This window comes from Typopeltis vanoorti, chromosome 3 (assembly GCF_054136105.1).
Source record: "Typopeltis vanoorti isolate ZY-2024b chromosome 3, IOZ_Tvanoo_1.0, whole genome shotgun sequence".
Taxonomy (NCBI): domain Eukaryota; kingdom Metazoa; phylum Arthropoda; class Arachnida; order Uropygi; family Thelyphonidae; genus Typopeltis; species Typopeltis vanoorti.
Window position 1 is genome coordinate 52,864,484 of NC_143551.1, and position 20,280 is coordinate 52,884,763.

The 20,280-nt window shown below is 33.9% G+C and overlaps 1 protein-coding gene across 2 annotated transcripts in view; it reads left to right on the forward strand.

The window, feature by feature from the left end:
- Positions 1 to 20,280, forward strand: part of LOC150108151 (uncharacterized) — a 122,320-nt gene that overhangs the window by 37,709 nt on the left and 64,331 nt on the right. For both annotated transcript variants that reach the window (XM_090415615.1, XM_090415617.1), the window contains exons 5-8: positions 3,180 to 3,322; positions 10,557 to 10,618; positions 14,420 to 14,565; positions 18,304 to 18,543. In XM_090415615.1, coding sequence (XP_090271741.1) covers positions 3,180 to 3,322; positions 10,557 to 10,618; positions 14,420 to 14,565; positions 18,304 to 18,543 — 591 coding nt within the window. The remainder of the gene's footprint in view (positions 1 to 3,179; positions 3,323 to 10,556; positions 10,619 to 14,419; positions 14,566 to 18,303; positions 18,544 to 20,280) is intronic.

The following is a 20,280-nucleotide window of genomic DNA, read 5'->3' on the forward strand; positions in this document are numbered from 1 at the left end:
GCACAAAAGGAACTGCGTGGGTTACGTATTTAAATTGAAAGAAAGCATTGGCAGGGGAAAAATAAGCGAAGGCCACGATGTATAGTAATGACATCATTCAGTAAATAGCATGTAAAAGAAGCATCGCAAAGAAACAGGAAATAGCTACATGCTTTATAGAAAGATTAGTCAGTCTAAAGTTTCTCTTGCAATAAAATACGTCTCGCATGAAAGGCCATCAAAAGCTTTATTTTATGGAAATATATTTATTCAGCTACCAATCTGATATACATTAGTGTCAGAAATTTCCGCTGGAGTACCGGCTGAAATGCCAAACTATTGTCCATTTACTGGGTTTATACTGGTAATAACGTATGCCATATAAAATAGATGTAATTACCTATGTATATTGGCGACTTAACAAAATAGCCAGTAGATATTTGATTATTATTTAAATTTTATTTTATATGCATATAATTTTATGTAAACTATAATATTCTGTGTAATTTAGTCAGAAAACTTTTATAAATTTTCTTAATACACAATTTAATTAGAATTAAGTAATATACCATTTTATTTTTTATGTGTAGAAATTCAACTATACATCGTCACAATAAAATTTTATGTGTAGAAATTCAAATATACATCGTCACAATAAAATTGAAGGTAGGATGGGAGAGAGAGAGAGAAGAGCAGAGGGCTAATGAAGCTTTAACTGAGGCTCAGCTATTGCCGTCACCCCGCCATGACCAGAGCCTATAGTTCGATAACACCCTATCCATACATTTTCTTCTACAGATGCAGATAACGGGGAATATGAAAGCATTCTTGCTTCACCCATCTAATAATAATAAAAAAAAGGTAAAAGATTTACTCAAGAGTTCTGCTCATTCTATTACCACCGTAAAATCAAATATTCATTTAACAAAACGTATTTACAGGACTTCAATGTAATCTTCATTCTGCCTTATCACTGCTACCCAACAAAAAAAGATTTGCATGTCAGCAAATCTTTTTTTGTTGATGCGTTTGGTAAGTCAGGTCGCCTCATTGTGTGAAGTGTTTCCCACAAAATCATTCCACACAGTGAACAGGTCGAAGTCTGAAGGTTCATGTTAGGACTGTACCACAGTGGGATCAGAAGCATTTGCTATCTATAACTTTCTATACGATCAGATATGCTTCGTTTGAAACGTGCCCCCCTCATACAGTGTCATGAAACATGCCTAATATCCGACCTGAATTTAAATATTGAATCATTTTGTAAATCTGTCGTGAAGTAAGAACATCAGTAAAGGAAAAGTAGAACACGATATTCTTATTAGAAATATAAATCATAAATAACACAAAGGTGGCAATATTTAGATCTTTTAAAGTAACTTTAGTTTATTTATTTTTACTAAAAATTAAATAAAAAAACTAGTTAAACATTTTCACACCATTTTATATTTTTAATATAATTTATCATCATAGAATGAGCTGCTTTCTCTTGTATTCTATTTTATTGTTTAATATTATATTTTTTTTTTTTATGATAGCGATTCCAACGAATGAGAATCTTTCTTGAGAATATCATGAACAGTTCCTTAATAAGAATAGTTTAATGAAATAAAATGTTTTTTAATTTAATATAACAATTAAAAATATTTAATATAATAATAAAGAAAGTGATCATTCCTGGAAACGAATGATACAATTTCTTGAGAATATAATAATAAGGATAACAAAGTTCTCTACGGAGCTAATCATTTACATTTTAGGGAAAATGTACCTTCTTTATTTCTTACATAATCTGTTACTTATTTGGTAAATAAATACAAAATTTATAATTAAATAAGCAATAGATTTTATGATAAGGAACAAGGAAATCTAAGAAAGGAAATATAACGAATAAATTCAAAAGAATAAGGAATATAATAACAATAATATAAAGTAATAGAGAAATAACCAATTGGTATAATGTTTAATTATAATGTTTAAAATGGTTTATAAATTATAAACAAATATACAATATAAGCAATATAAATTATGTATGTATATTATCTAAACATAATGTACATTATTTTAAACAAAACGGAAGAATTTTTAGTGCTTGTGTCACTGGTTCATCCCTGTAAGTATTTCAGAATACCCTCACACGTTATTGTTTTCTAATTGCGAAATTATGATGAAACATCTCCATGAAGTCCAACACTCTCATAAGGTGAAGGCACTCTACGCCTTAATGCATTATATCCACGCTACGTCACCTATTGCCCAATAACACACACTACGTAATCCATCATTCTCGCTCACTATTGCCTTTTGCTACACTATTAGTAGTCTGGCTGATGCTAACTCCCCCAACAATTGAAGAAGCACATATAAAGATTCTTCATTACAAGGAACTTCGTTTTTTCCAACTGGAAAAAACGAAGTTGTTCTTCTAAATGTACTATGGAAACGTTTGATGGAATATCGTCCAGTTAAAGTGTATACGTTTACAACGTTGGGTGCAACTTCTATTTCTAGTTACGTATACTTTTATTTATTTTTATTTTGGACTTTTAGAGGGTTATAAAATGAGCATTTTTTCTTTGTTTTTAGTAGACCGTTTAATGCATTTATAAGCGAAAAAAAAAAGTTTCCAATGTATTTCAAGGTTATATTTATAAAAATATTTACTTTTGTCCAGTTATTTATTGCCAACTCAATTTTCTTACATAAACATTGCAAGAAAAATATGATCACAATATCATAGAAGAAATTTTTCTATTCTGTTTTCCTCAGTGGATATTATTCTCTCTCTGTCTGTCTGTCTGTCTCTCTCTCTCTCTCTCTCTCTCTCTCTCTCTCTCTCTCTCTCTCTCTCTCTCCTCCCATATTTTCTTATATATCGAAATCTGAAGTGAACACTTGGAAAAGTTTAGTCCAAGAAAAGTAATAAAATCCATTGATGTTTTTTTCTGTTAGAGAAAGTGGAAATTTTTTCAATACTTCTCTGAGTGAAGAATTCAAAGCCGAATCGGTAACACACCAGCATGAATTTTTATTTTTTTTTTTTTAAACGAGAAATTCCAAACTTAAACATTATAGGAAACTTAGCGACCACTTTCTGCTACTCTGAAAGATTAAGTGCATCTTAATAATAAACAGAAAAGTTTAGTATACGAGGGTACGGTTTACCACGCAGAGATACAATGGATGCTATTTTCTTCCAGCCAGGACCAGGTATGTGGTTGGTGTCAAGATGAAAGCCGGAATACCTCCAAGTGCTCACAGCCTGTCGCTAAATCTATCTGCAAACACGAGCCACTTACGGCACAAAGAGATTGATCGCTTTAAAAAGGAACTGGAAAAGACGGTAAGCTCCTTACTAGAAAACACCTACTTGCTTAATTTATTTGAATTGTTCTTTTTATCTTTTCACTAACTATATAAGTTCAAGGCATTTAAGAGAGCTGAATTCTGTGGCTGCCTTCCTTCAGTCATTTGAAATTACAGACGGTAATAATCTGCTTTTGCTAATAAGTTATTGTCATGACCTTAAAATAATATTTTAAAATTTCATTTCTTCTTTGTTTTTAGACCGTTAAATCTGAATGTTTTTATCTGTGATAATCCTTTGTGGCTCAAATTATTATGTGCTCATCTAGGATCAATCATTAATCCAGCTAAATAACTTTCGAATCTTATGTATCACACTAAGATTCAGACTATAATTAACGGTTTTTGTATATATTAATCACTTACTCGCACCTTATATCTGCGTTAATTTTGAACTTTCTATTACACTTTTATATCAAGGTGAGTTTCTAGATGATGTCTATGATGTTATTCGCTTTATTGAATTTTTGAATCAATTGATACTATTTTTATAATTTTTATTGGTATAATAACATATTTATGGATGACTTGTTTATTACTTTTCGGGTGTTATTGAGGATTACTAAGTACTGTGTATAAGACACACACATGGTATTCTTCTGAAGTTTAGGGTAAAGGGCGAATCTATTTCTTATGTTTTTTTTTAACGACATGATCTGTTTCATATGTTTCATTTCATTTCAAACGAATATCTCTGCATAGAGGCGAACTGGTGACTATATATTAATTTCGTCTAAAGAATTCAATAGATGTGAGGATGTCAGCATCTTAAATATGCCTGCTTACATTTTTACTTGTACAAGAAACCAGAGTGCAGTGTATATAGACTATGTTATTTCATATTCATTTATGCAATAATAGTTTGAGTTTTTATAAATCTAATTATTAGTAGGTTAGGGGAGTGTCTTCTTTTGTGATTTACAGTTTTGCATTGTATCGAGTAAAGACGTTTGCACTTTTTGATGTTTCGAGGGATAAAGCCAGCTTCTTCAGTCGACATATTTTGATTCTGTACCATAGAAACTGCTCGCTCATCCATCACCTGCTAACCTTTAGGGACCATTTCTCTGCATGAACTTTTTTTTTCCCCTTCGTCTGCTATGCTCCGGCACCACTACATCACCAGTGGCATCTCGATTAAGACATCGTTGAGAGCAATGGCTTTCTCCAGTTTGTTTTGGTCATCGGGCTATCTACAGCGGCTTGGAAACCTTTCAGTACTGATCGTTTCGGTGACCTGTTCGAGAAAGTTGCTAGCGATGTAGCGGCATCACGGTCGAAGCGATGCGAACACACGCAGAGCAATGAATCTTCATGCCTTAAAGCTCACTCATAGTCGCGACAGTTGTGACTGATGACGCTTTTTAACACCCAACATGTGTATTGAGTTCCGTTATTTTCTTCGCAGGGGAAATAGAAGATGCAAGTGCGAAATTCATGTTTGGCTGTTCTAATAAGTGCAAGGGATAAAAAAAATAAAAATAAATAATATATATATATATATATATATATATATATATATATATATATATATATATATATATATATGTTTCGTTTATCATGTGAAAACTAATTTAATATTTTCTGGATTTAAACTAAAATTAAAAATATTTCTATAAGTAATCTCTGTAGTTAGTCGGATTAGGAACGCAATAAGGGTATAATCCTTCAATGATAGTACTTATTAGGGATTATTCACTCTAGTTATGTTTTTTTTTTTTTTTTAAATCAATATCTCACAGAGTTTTAGACCGCTATTTAATTTGTTCTGGATCCTACCTCAGTCTGTGGTACAAGTAGTAAATTAGCATATGTGTTACGCAGGCCAAAACCTTAGAAAAATATCGTGTCCTATAACGGACGATTGTATAAATCTACTTCTGTTATTTATAAATTTAATAATTACGTCCAATATTATCCAATCCAAAGAGCCTGAGCTACTCAGAAATTTGGATGTCTGTAAAGCATGCAACAGGAATAGTAGATTACGGAATTTCAAAAATTGAGTAGCATCTTGCAGTTAGGAGCCTTTGCCAACTGGTCTGTTTCCTATTATGGCCTGAACGACTATAATATTTAGGAATAAGGCAACTCATTAATTGCATTTTGTTCGGAAAAGCATTTTATGGATTTTTTTTTCTTTAGCTCAGTTTTTTGACAATGCCCTTTGGTTAGAAACATCTGGCGTCGAACCTGTCTTGGAAGCAAAGAATCTTTATCGGGCTTTTCACCTGACGATGGGCAAGCCACATCATATGGGAGCGGAAGAGTTTTTTTCTCCAGGAAACTCGGATATTTTAATTAAGCAAAGAGGTGGACCAGCCAGAAGAGCGCGTGCAATATAGGAGTACATAATTCTTATTCCCGTAAGAGAACTAAGAAAATAATGATTATCACCCCCCCCCCTTCCATCAGATCTAGTTTCTAAAGCCTACATGGTACCGGTGAGTATACGCCTAAGAGTAAAAAATAAATAAATAAAATGGGCAGAATGTGTTCAAGCGTCCTGTTTTAATCTGAAAATTGTAATATTTTTATAAAAAAAATTACTTTATCCAGATTTATATTTTTTTATCAAAGAAAAGTTAATGGTTAGTTATATCCAGAATCGTTCTGGATATAACTAACCTAAGTCACAACAGAGACCGTAACTCAGTTGATATACTGAGCTCTGGTTGTAAAGACCCAGGTTCGAATCCTGTCTATGAAGTGAGGAACGTTTATCAGATCAACTCAAATGGTAAGTTATTCGATTTCATACGGAGGTCGAGGATTTTTATCCCGGAAAGAGACTCGTATTTTTTTTTTTATCTCTCAAAACAGGCAAACCGGCCCCGCAAATACACATATCTGCAGGCATAAATACTTGCTCCCAGGAAATGTAGCAGAATAGTGATACTGGCTGCATTAAACCCGTCTCTAATCAGGGGTTTCTACTCATCATAAGGGACGGATAAGGTTAAAGAAGAAGTCACAAATGTTATAATTTTCCATATCCCCCTAAATGTATCATTAATGGGATTCAAAATAGTCACTTTGAATTCCGAATAGCTGGTTGACCTATCAATCTTATAACGTGATCAGTGAAAGCGCGAATTATATTTATGGTCATCCTAATGGCGGAGCCAATCATGCAGTCTGCAGGAGAGCTATCGCCTTCATTAGCCCATTAAAGTGAACAGAACAAGTTTAACTGACCAACGTTTCTCCATTACACAATATCTACTAACACAGTAAAATTCCATTTATTCGGCATGCTCCCTTCAAAGTGATGTCAAATTAGATAATATGTCTGTGTATTAAATTAAAGTACCATTTCAATCCCGCACTTAGAACAAATTCTATGAATTAGAAAAGGCCATTTCATATTGACGAATTAACACGATCGTTAATACTTTTAAAACTTATTACATTGCTTTATCAACGTTTATTGTTATCAGAATGAGATAATATACCCTAAAAAACAGATCTTCATCACAAGACAAGAATATACAAACCGGGTGTAATAGTACTTTCATCATACATAATAATACTTTTATAAGTATTATATATAGTATATATATCTCTATGTTAATAGAGATATATATACTATATATAGATATAAAATCGAGATATAGATATAGATATATATAGATATAAAAACAGCAACACAATATATAGCTACCATGCATAATGCATGAACTAACGTTGATAGAATTGTTAAACTGAGAGTGCATATTGTCTTCAGATCATACACGTGACTTGTTGTTGATCTGTGTCATATAATGTATATCATAACCTAGTTCCGAGTCTCTTAAGTCCTTGCTGACTACAGCAGGTTTAAAATAAAGCCTTGATTTTTATTACACTAGGTTGGACATTATCGCTTTAAGCAGCTTCTGTAACTTTCCGAATATCTGTTAAATTCAATAAATGGCATTCTGGTGAGTTGCCAAATGTTTTTCATGAAATGAAAATCCATGCTTGATTTATGATCTTTTTCTCTACTTTTTTGATGTTTTCTTCGACGTAACAGACACTACACATGCGCAATGCAGAAACAGAAAACATGGTGATTTTTGTCAATTTTAATTCATCCTTATAAGGATAAGGACTGGCTTAAAGGGGCGAAGCAAGAATGCTTTTCATATTCCCCGTTATCTGTAGAGGACAGTGTATGGATAAGGTGTTATTGAGCAATTAAAGCTCTGATCATGGCAGGAGGGTAACAGCAATAACTGAGCCTCAGTTAGAACTTCATTGGCTACAATATTGCCATCCATTACCCTCCAAGGATATTGGATTTTGGATCGAATAAATCAATCAATCAATCACCGCATCTCACGGTCCATCCCACCGTCATTTGTTTCGGTCCAATTTTAATTCATCTCTGTACAACAAACTGAAATATAAATTCTATATAATACGTATAAAGGTGTGTATATTAAATAGCAAATTATTCCAAGAAAAAATAATTATAATAAAATCTGAAAGGGCTAATCTAAATAAAGAAAAATATAATTTTATATTATTGAGAATAAATAAATATATTTAAGATCTAAAGAGAATAAATACCTTGAATATTGTGATATAGATCTAGTAAACAACTAATTGTGCGTCGTTCATATATTTTTTCGCGTATGTATGTTTTGCACTATTATTATTATTATTATTCCTGATACCTCCAAGGAGTCCGAAGACTCATCGTGGGAGGACATCTACAACTGTCTCTACACCTAACCTCTACTACGAATCATCTCCATCAACGCCATCTACCGCCCAACTCCAACACCACCACAACTAGTAATTTTTGTCTGTAAATTGCCTGTGTTCTGAAGGGCCGATTTGTATGTATGCGGAACGAAAAACCCGAGTTTCCGGGAGAAAAAACCCTGCTACCTCCGTATGAGATCGGCTAACTCACCTTCGATTGAAATCGACCAGATAAAGATTCCTCCCGTCGCGACGAGAATCGAACTTAGGCCTATTCCAGTTGAAGGGCGCAATGTGCTGTCGTTCTTCCAATTGCGCTACGGAGGCAATATTATTATTGAGTACCATATCATTATTCTGCAGTATTGAATGAATTCCGCTGTAGACAAATAAAATTTTACATTTTTAAACCAACATGATGTATATGTAAATTATCAATTGAAATGGATATAGAAAAACCTATTTTATAATTGGACGTTGATAACAGTGATATGGTGTCATTTGTGACCTAATGGTTTATATGATTGAAAATTCGAGACTCATCACATGGATGGTGGTTTAAGATTTTTGGACGGAACGAAATGAATTTCTTCATCTGGCTCAAGGAGAAAATAACCTCTCTCTCTCTTTGTTTGATACATCACTTAAAACATGAAACGGACAGCTGTCTTTCCAGTTAAAGAGAAAATAAGAGACGATAACTAGAATATCCCAAGTTTGTTCGATTTCAGTAGAATGCAATGAATTGCAATGGAACGTGCAGGCAGAAAAATGAATAATTTTCTCTATTCATTCATTGCTTAGCAACAGTTTTTATCTGTACAAATGGAAAGACAATCGAGCAGTTTTCTCATCGGTCTTCATAGTTTTAAGATTTCTTCAGTCTGTCGCCAAAAGCATCTTGAGAAAAGAAAGTTTGAAATAGGGCATACACATTGAAACAAAACAAACAAAAAAAAAAACATCGATTCGGTCAACATGTTTTGAAGGAAAGTTTATGGAATAAGAACAGTCCACCTATTCCGATCCACCTACGAAGAATTTTTTTTTCCATGCTTCAATATAACTTATTATATTTCGGTAGTTGCAAACTACCGAAATATATTTCTTTGCAAAGAGTTAATATTTTAGCCCAGCGATCGTTATATTATCTATTACTATAAATCCTGCTCAGTGTGCACTAATCCTGAAGAGATTGCCGCTACTTAACACACTCAAAAGAAAGCAAAAAGGGTGCTTTATCAAATACTAACAGAGTTGAAAAGGTCAATTCATTAGTTCAAGCATGTACATCTTTTCTCCATTTACAAGTTTTCATCTTTCTTAAAGCAATTTCTGATTATTAATAAGGAATGACTCAATGGTGGATTAAAATCCGTGGATTTTAATCCTTTCGTAGGGCAATGGGTTCGTGTCATGTAGGGTTGTTTTGTGGGTAGGTAACATTTGGAGTGGGATTGAACTTGAAGATCTTGATTATCATTTTTCCCAAAGTGGATACCACTAATAGAGGCTTTATGTCTGACTGCAATCTGTTGTTCAGATGAGCCCAAATCGATTTCATTGTTTCCGCATGTGTTTTAGTCACCAGTGTTACTTTTACTAACCGTGAACGAGGAAAGATTTCGTGCAATCCTCGCCGGGTTTTTCGTTAGCTGGATATTACTTACAACACATACTTTACAGAGTGATGGCCTCTACAGTTGGCATATTTGGCAGGCACAGTTCCTGGTCTTTTGGAGGTGGATGTCGGATGGTTGCCGCTCAGCACTGATCGTAGCGAACGTTTTGGCAGAGGCAAAATTTCCCTGGTGATTCTTTCCTTCTTTCGGAAGGGTTTAGGACTACAACCAGGCATTAATCTTTTAATAGCTTGCACTATTACCATTCATTAATATTTGGCGCAGAGGTACTTGGATATTGTATCTCTCAGGGTACTGTGTCTTTAGGCACTACAAGCTGACTGGTGGTAATTTCTTACCATCTTTTTTTTCTACTCATCTCCTCATGGTTTGAATCTTGGGTCACTACAGTTGTGATCTGATGTGCAGCCTGCTGATTTGAATATCATTAGGCCTGCAATTGGACTCGATGTTTCCATTAGTTCACCAAACCTTTGTGAATAACATTAGCACCTTGTCAAAAGTCGAGATCGCCTGTGGACAGATCCTCCATTTTACAGGAATTAAGAAAGCTGAATATCAAGTAACATACAAAATGCATACAACGTTCGGATCGACTCTCTCAATTACTCTTAGGATAGCAATCTTGATGTAGAATGCAACTGATTAAATTGCGTAACTTCCATTGACATGAAAAGAAATCAGGGACTTGCAATCATATTTCTAATAGGTGTAGCATTAGATTAAAAACTTTTAGCATAACTATTTTAATTTCTTAGATAAAGTTTTCAAATTTCCATGTTATAAGTTGTGTAAACTATACTTTTATATGAATAAACTTAAAAATATTCATAGTTTTTTAATTTTGTTTTGAAAATATGTTTTTAAACCTTTCAGTTTACTGCTGTGATCCAGTTAAGATTGGATATTGTAGATAATTTAACCATAATTGAAATCAAGTAAGAAAATTTCAGTTTATTTCTAATACGTTAAGAATTGTTGTATTTTTCTAATTATAGTTTGTCTTTTGAAAATATTTAGATAAATATTGAATTAAAGTGATTATTTTTAATATATCTTGGAAATATTGAAAAATATTTCTTTAACACCAATAGTTTGAATACGGCCTGGTTCAGTTCGTCAATCAACTCCAAAGGACGTACCTTATTCAACTACGCGTTACTCAACTCATCAATATAGTAGCTAGACCCACTGAGCCCACCCACTACAGCCCATCAGGAAGTTCTGATGTATTAGACATAGATATCCTCAGAAACATCAAATATCAATACCAATTGGAGACATTAGAAGAGCTTAACTCAGATCATAATCCCATCCTGCTCAGGGTTAGGACTTCAAGATCAGCTCTCTCCCCATCATTCTTTCTTACCATGGGACAAGCTCTCTAAGGTTCTCCCAGTCCACATCGGTCCACCCCCTGTCATTCGTAAAAAAGAAGAAATAAACCAAGCTGTAAGCAATTTAGCTAGGCAAATCAACATAGCAATAGCATCAGTCACTCAAACCACTGTCTTCCACGCTCCTAAGATCCCAGAAGAGATAATGGACCTGATTAGAGCCAAAAACAAGGCCAGAAAGCGATATCACAACACCAGAGCGCCGCAGGACAAAACAACCTTAAACAACCTGAACAGACAGGTTCGAGAAGCCCTCCAGATGCACAGGAATTCCAAATGGGAATCCAAACTCAGAGAAATCAACCCAGAAGATAACTCCATGTGGAAGTTTGTAAAATCTCTTCGTACCAAAAGACAACCACTTCCCCCTTTAAAGACCAATCTCGGAATTACACACTCAGATGAAGAAAAAGTAGAAGGCCCTAATTGACAATCTGGAAAATCAATGCAGCCCATCTTATGTAAACTTAAATATCAATCTTATTTACAAAGTTCATCGTAAAGTGAGAAATGCACTACGACAGCCTAAGGATGATTCAGAAACCATCACCCCCACATCTCCAACAGAAATAATAAATATTATTTCCCATTTGAAGAATAAAAAAGCCCCCGGCCCTGATGGCATTACCAATAGAATAATAAAGCCACTCCCACGGAAAGCCATAATTCATCTAGTTAATATTACCAATTCCATTTTAAGATTTCAGTACTTTCCCACAGATTGGAAAATCGCTGACATTATACCTCTGAAAAAGCCTGGTAATAACCCACAACTTCCCCAAAGCTACAGGCCCATCAGTCTTCTTTCCTGTCTTGGCAAAGCAATAGAAAAGGTCATCCTATCAAGACTACAATCAGCAGTGGACAAACAGAAAATAATCCCAAATGAGCAATTTGGGTTTCGCAAAGCTCACAACACAGTGCAACAAATCAAATTCACCGACTAACAGAATATATCACTCATGGTTTTAACTGGTACCGTCACACTGCTGCTGTATTTTTGGATGTTGCCAAGGCCTTTGATAAGGTCTGGCATCAAGGCCTTATCTTCAAACTAATTGAAAACAATATCCCAATTAAACTAGTGAAACTCATTTATTCATATATTAATGAAAGATACATGCAAGTAAAACTCAACGGAATTGTGTCATCAAGGCGCAAAATTCTGGCAGGAGTACCTCAGGGTCCTCTTCTGGCCCCAATACTTTTCACAACTTACATGGCAGATATTCCTCTCAATTCAAGAACAACTACTACGGCCCATTATGCCAACGACATTGCTATTCTAGCTAGATCGCTCAGCCCTCGCCTAGCAATCACTAGACTCCAAGGAAGTATCAGTGAGCTAGCAAACTGGTTCACCAACTGGAGGATTCAAGTGAACCTCCTCAAAAACTCAGCCATGTTGTTTTCAAGAAGAAAGGTCTGAAACAAAGAAGACATCCTGCTCTCTGGTCATAAGATCCCATGGCAATCAGAGACCAAATATTTTGGGGTATTAATGGATAAGAAACTCCTTTTTAACAAGCACATCAATCTCTTTGACTCCAAATCTTCCAAAGTAATAGCACAGCTCTACCCATTGATCAACCGCAAGTGCAAATTGAACCTACATAATAAATTGCTTCTTTACCGGATGGTAATACGTACAGTCATTACCTACGCCTCACCAACATGGAGTCACACTTCAAGATCAAACATTTCGAAATTGCAGAGAATCCAAAACAAATGCCTTAGGATGATCCTGGATGCACCGTGGTTCATCAGAAATTCACAGATTCACCGAGAAACCGGCATTCCATACATTTCCTCCTTTCTTCGTAATCTTGCAGAAAAATTCTTCGTGAAGTCAAGTTCACATTTAAACCCACTAATCGTGCAAGCTATCAATTACAATGAGACTGATTACTACAAACATAAAAGACCGAAGGCTATTCTTCTTTCAACTGATCATAGCTAACACAACTGCCCTCAGAGGGCGAGCTTAACTGCTCACAAACCTCCCATTCCCAAACAACTCTCATTACAGATAAAGGGGAATATGAAAAGCACTAGTGCTTCACCCATCCTGTCAGTAATGTTAATGGTTAATGGTAAATTTGATTTGACTAAACTAGACGTATATAGTAGAAGATTGTTCTACATACATATATATAAAAGCATAGTTCAAGTTCTATTTAAACATATGTTCAATTTAATAATTGTAAAGTAATCATTGATTTTAATGTTGGTTTTAAAACCAAACATTAATTCAACAAAATGCATATATAAGTCTTCAATATAATCTCCATGCTGCCGAATACTCGATATCCGAATTTAGTCACCTTCTTTCCACGATTTTGGGAAGACAAGGAGTACACGATGTTTATATGCAGAACCTTGCCCACAAATGACGTGACGGTGAAAATTATTTTATGATTCCATTGGCCACGCATGCGCAGAAATTTTCGAAATGACCTTCACTCACAGTTTTCGTGAACTTCTTATCTTTTGTATTCTAGTACGGGTCAGCTGTCATGGATAGTGTGTCTCATCCATCATAGTGAATGATCCATCTTATTTTAGTTTTCCAAGATAATGTTTGTAATATCTTAATCGTGGTCTTCTTTGGTCGCGATCTAACCCCTAACGTGCAGTATTTCTGGGCTGAACCATTCTAACTATTGTCGTTTTCTGTTGTTCATAACTGCTCGTGATATGTCAAGTTCATATTTAATTTGTTTGTCGATTTCATTTTTTTTTGGTTTATTTATTTTATTTTTTTTTTCAGAAACATTCATTTCAAAGGCCAGTAAGTTTGGCTTAGCATCTTTCGCAATTCATCATGTCTGGGTTTCATAACTTTACAGTCCTGGAAATGAACAAATGAATCATACAATTTTCTTTTCAAGTGGTCTGAGAATTTGTTACTTTTTCTTCACCATAAAAACATGCAAACCGGACAGAAGAACCTCTTAAATTTACAGACATCATACAAGACCTCATAGCCTTAGCTGCTTTGGGGGCCATAATTCCAAATCAGCTAACTTTCAGATTTTATTTTTATTTATTTTTAAATTTAGTCGATTTCTACCCTATTGTGCCAATGTTTTGGTTCAGCTAAAATTGATGACCGCATTGAGATATTTTGAATAATCTTCGTATGCTATATAACATTATGTATATTGCATTCTCAAAAGTTAAAGGACGTTTCTTTCGCTCTCTGAAAAAAGTAAAACAACGTGAACCGGAAATATCAATATACTTATATTAAACCTTTTTTAAAAATTTGGTTTTCATTTTAAGAAATTGAAAATTTTAATTTTTGTTTGAATTAATTCTAATAAACGTTTTTGTGTACAGACATGATTGGCATCTAAAATTCCACTTCTTCAGTAATAAGGATGAAAAGGAAAACGTCAAATCATTGATGGAAGAGATTGTCAAAGGAGGACAAGTAGGTAATTTCGCTCTGGACCAGCATGTTTTCCATTTGGATCAAGAACCAGGTGAGGTTTTGTACAAGAAACATCCGTTATCTTTGAAATGAATGGTGTTCTCAAATAACCAGATTAGAGCAAAGCTTTCAGAGAAAAATTTGAATAATTTATAATAAATTTAATCATACTTTCTTTTATTATAAACTTATATTTTTTGTTTATGAATTTCAATAATTTGTGCTTTTATAAACGAAGTGTTATTTCAATCTTTCATATAAATGTGTCTTGATAAAAAAAAAAACTACTAAATAAGAATTTTTAAGTTGGAATTGCATTTTATGTGTTAATAACTATGATGAGCTATTGCCTTATAAATACTTTGCTAAATAAAAATTTTTATTTCATGATGACAGTTTGAACCAGTGAAATCTTTTCGCACCCAATTGTAAATATTGCAATTATTATTATCTGTTACCAGAAGGCATTCTGTCAAGATAAAAGAAATGAAAACGCATATGTTTGGGATTGTTTAGCAGAGCAGAAGAATTTTTAATAACGGATTAAATCTGCTGATGATAGAAGTGAAGAAGTAATTCCTTTTCTATGACGAGCCTTGTTCTTCTAAGCGTGTTACTGCCTTTGAGAACGTATTTTCTCATCTTAATAAGTTAGCATCATTCATTAATTATCCACATTGTTTTTTTTTTTTTTTCAAACAGCTTTTCATTTGTCGAATTAATATCTCTTTCATTCCACAAGCATTTTTAGATTCAGTGTAAAAGACACCACATTTTGTACTAAGTAGATTATTAATAATGACTAGATATAAATCTATTTAATCCAACTCTATAAAATGAATAACAGTTCTTATTAAAGTTTCTTTAGCACTTAAGATCGATCATTAAATTTTCAGATTTATTTTTTAAACAAAGTCACAAGGGGAGACAAATGAAACAACCAATTGATGGAAAATGTTACAGCGATAGTACGAAACTTAGGGAAGATAATTTTTATGTGATTCCAATTCACGAACGGTTACACGAATCTACAGTAAAAAATCTTAGCGTACTCATGGTACTAATGAGTACGCTAAGATTTTTTCACCATTTTTATTAATTTTCAGTTTAAAAAAAACACTCAAGCCACTTCAGGTCTCCAGTAAGCTGGGCGGTGATCTCACACTGGACGATGAAATTCTTCAACCCATATCCGCAGCCAAATATGAATTTACTTACACAAACTTCTAAAACTTCTCTTTCTCACCAAAAAGCCTCGAATCCTTTGGTTAAACTATTGATACTATCACTGTCATTCTCAATCTCTAATCTAAATGATGCCATTCAGTTGTAATTATTAGCAATACTCCCTCTCCTCTCTTCTTCTTCTTCTGCTTGTCTTACCTGAATCAGCTGTACCCATTACATTCTATCTCTATAAGGATGGCCTCTACTCTCAACCAGGTCTCACTAAATGACAATAATTTTTGGTTTCGTTTGCATTTACTAAAGCCAAGAATTGTTCGTTTTTATTCCTCCTGCCTCTGGCATTAGTAAGCATGTAGATCAATCAACTACTAGCTTGATAAAAAAAACTCAAGCGACGCTTAAAAATTGATCCATAGAAATAAGTAGTCCGGCTTGATTCCTAAACTAGATTCCAATCGCTGTGACTATTGCTATAAAACAAAGCCTACCGTTATTGGAATTATCTCTTCCATATTATCGTTCCTTCTCAGTAATTTTGTTATCACAGTAACAACAACTATGTCCTGTCTTAATAGGCACAAAAACACTTGAATCTTCCTTCTCGTCCGCATTTCCTCACCCTATCATGTGACAAGACCTTTAACTACTTCATCAGAGACCATCCCTGCATCCTCCATCATGCATCGCCACTATCCACTCCATGCCTATTCTTATCCAAGCAAGGATTTCAAAACTGCTTAATTCTCGTTTCCCTGCCTAGAAAAGCTCTCTTCACCACCCAATAACAATCTACTAAACTTCTCACTACCACTCAGAGGCAAACGATCCTCAACAAACAGTTCTCTTACACATCTTTTCTATCATGCAATTCACGATCATCGCAGTAGTATTATATCTAGGCAATGTACTAATAACTCTACTCTTAGCAATTTTAGGCTTTACTGTCTCTAATAACATTATAAAATTCGGAGTTACTTTCTAATTTCACGCAAACCATTCGTTTCAACCAGTACAGTCAATTCATCTGCGTTATCTGTCTCTCCAAGGTCTCAGCCATTCTGTTAATTGTCCCATCTCTCGAAGACATCTTCAGCATCCGTTCAGATTTTACATCCTTAACTAGTGAATCCCTAAGCAATAGTATTCTCTCTCTCTCATTAATTCACGCCACATTTTCCTCATTTCTAATAGTATTTAATTTCTAGATCCAGTTCTTGAAGCTAATTCCCTTGCATCACAAACATCTGATTTTTTTCCAAAGCCATTTGGAGGCAAGGTCTACTTATTGTCTCCCAATTAATAAATATAAATATGAAAGTATTCAAGTATGCAGAAGAAAATTGTAAAGCAAAACTGTCAAAATCCTTTAATAAATCTTGTTATCATAAAAGGCTTTATTACATCGGGATAAATATAAATATAGCTAGAGAATTATAGCGCCTCAGTCAGTATAGACAAAGCCTTTGGTCGGAAAGACCTGGGTTGTTCCCGTCAATGAAATGAGGAACCTTTATCTTGTCTCTTTTGACTAAATGTGAGTTAGCCAGCCTCATATGTAAGTAGGGAGTTTTTTCACCCGGAAACTCGGGTTTTTCGTTCCCCAGAAGAGGAAAACCAGCTCCGTGAACACACACATGGATTACAGTCATGAATACGTCCCAGCCATATGCCTGTCCAGAGCCCGGATAAAATTGAGGGGTTGGGGAAAGCAATGGTGAACTACCCTGTTAAAATTTCACTAGAAATACTTTGTGGGAAAATCTCACTAGGAATACAAAGTCACCTAAGGTCGGAAAACTACTGAAAGGGAAAAATCAGGAATAGAATTATATTAGCAATAAATATACATGTTTGATTGTAGGAAAATAACTACAGTAAAATGTCATAAAAGGAGAAAAAGACATATTACGACCGCTATCACGGAAAGGTACACTCGACGTCATCCATTCCGTAGTTCTTAGGGGTTTCTCTTCCTTTACTGAAAAAAAAACTTCCACTTCCGTAAGGAGAGAATAGCTGACTTTCTTTTTATCTTCTAACCTTGGCGTTAAAAAAAACTTGTCAATATATTTTCTTATTATTGTTTCCAAACAGTAAATAAGAATGGAGTTTCACTATCAGACAAGAATTTAAAATACCAAAGGTGTAGACAGTTTAGGATAAATGAAGTAAAGAAAAAACGAAGCATATCTACATAATAGAAACAAGAGAACAAAAAGTGGGTAAAAAAAAAAGGTAAAAATAACGAAAGGAAGGATCAAAAATGCGAAAACAAAGACAATGAAAGAGTCACAGCTAAACCTCGCATATGTTAAGCTGAGAGTGGAGAAGGAATTGGAAGAATACCGATTGAAAGTCTCGGGGTTTGAATGCTATTATTCACTCTGAATTAGTTTATGTTCTTTGGGATTGCTTCCTTTCTCTGACACTTCTATCGCGTTTCTTGTTAGGCTCGTGGCATTTTTAACGGTAGATGATTTAAATTGTTAATAATTCCTTTATTAAAAGCGTACATGGTTAGGTAGAATGTTACAATAATTATTAGTGTCTAGTTGACCGAGTGGATTGCACATCCGAAATAATTCTATTTTATTCTTTCTAGCTTTAAACGTAGTTAATGTGGAAGCATCTGAGAAAATGCCCGTGGTAGAGGGAACAGAGCTCACGGTTGCCTGTATAATACAAGGTTCCAGCAACTTGCATGTCGAATGGTTCAAAGATGGTATGCCAGTTAATGTTCTATCGTCTCTTAGAGGAATATGGACAACTGTGGTTCCGAAAAATTCCAAAGAACAATACACGGCTTTGCTGGGTTTTGACAGGACCCATCTTTTGGATACTGGTAAGTGTGTGTGTGTGTGTGTGTGTGTGTGTGTGTGTGTGTGTGTGTGTGTGTGTGTGTGTGTGTGTGTGTGTGTGTGTGTGTGTGTGTGTGTGTGTGTGTGTGTGTTTTATCGGAATCCTATGTCTTCGTATTAATAGAATATTCAAGTTGGGAATAATATTGAATAGGATTAGAATTATTCCAAGCATAAAATATTTAATTACAATCGAATATATATAATATTTTAGATTCAGCATATCCCCGTATCTCAACCGGTTTCAACGATGTCCTTTGTTGGAAAAAATGCGGAATCGAATGCCCCCCCTGAGACGCTGACCTTAATCAGGGCTTTTACCCAGGTGGCAAGGTACTGCAAAACAGACACACTGACGAAGAATACACATAATATACATATATAGGAGACTACGAGAAAAGGATAAGGTCTATTCCCTCGAATTTAGTTTCGAAAGCACGTGTGGGTCTACCCGTAAACATAAAACACGAATGTAGTTTTAACTTTTTCGTTCATGAGAATGAAGTCTCTAATTTCTAAGTACTGTGCTATTTATAATTAATATAAATATATTAAATATATATAAATGTATTTCAAATAAAATATAAAAATAAATAAATATAGAAATTTAATAAGAAATTAAAAAAAAATCTATAATATTGTTAGTTAATTTTAGCAACATGTTTTATTTTATTGCATATTTTAAATATAATTTCATTGCTAGAGGACAGGCACAGGTATAAAATGAATATTGGAATCCGAGAAAAAAGTCCTTTTTAGGACTTCCAGGGTAACAAATGGCAATGCTGTAGCCAATGAAGTTTTAACTGAGGCTCGGCTATTGCCGTTACCCAGCCATGACTAAAGCTTTTTAGCTCAATAACACCCCATCCACACAGATTTTCTTCATTCAGATGACGGGATAAAGAGTCAAGGACTCAGTCCATCGCCCAGTTCTTTTAAGAACTTAAGGCACAGTATCTAAATCTAAAGCACACCGGTGCTGCATGCGAGCAGAAACCAGTTTAATCAGGTTCAATTGTTCATGTTTTTCCCCATGTTCGTTCAATGCGATAATCGAAACTTCCTTATCACCCAAAATCACGGCTTCAAATTTAGTAATGCGATCTGCAAATGGCATATTTCAGCTCAGTAACTATACATATAAATGTCTTTATGTGTATAGTTATTAAATATCTATAATATTTAATGGATCGTGGTAAGAACGTGTGTTATTTTAATTATATTCTTAAGTATTTATTATTTATTTATATATATACTGATATTTGCATTACTTTATGCCATACTGAATCTTTATACTAAAATAAATATTTCTAAATATCTTCAGAATAATATATACTGTAATATTTTACTATTATTTTCTTTATACTTATTTTATTATTTTATTTTTTGGTCAAACTTAAAAGCCATTTATTATTTTTTAGTAAAACTTCTAATAGTCATTTTAATGTTATACTAATTAAATAAAGGCTCATTAAATGTATCCAACTTTCTTAATCTTTACATGTTTGTTGTACAATTTCTAAATTTGTATGCATTTATACTAAACTTTCTAAGTCCTATTTTCCTTAAATAAATACAATAAAAGGTTACTAAATAACTTTTAAGAAATAAAAAAATTTAAAGAAATAAATTATTAAATACTCTTTATTTATTTTTAATTTTCCTTTAATATTAGACTAATAAATCAGTATTCATAAATACACCATCTAACTTTTTGT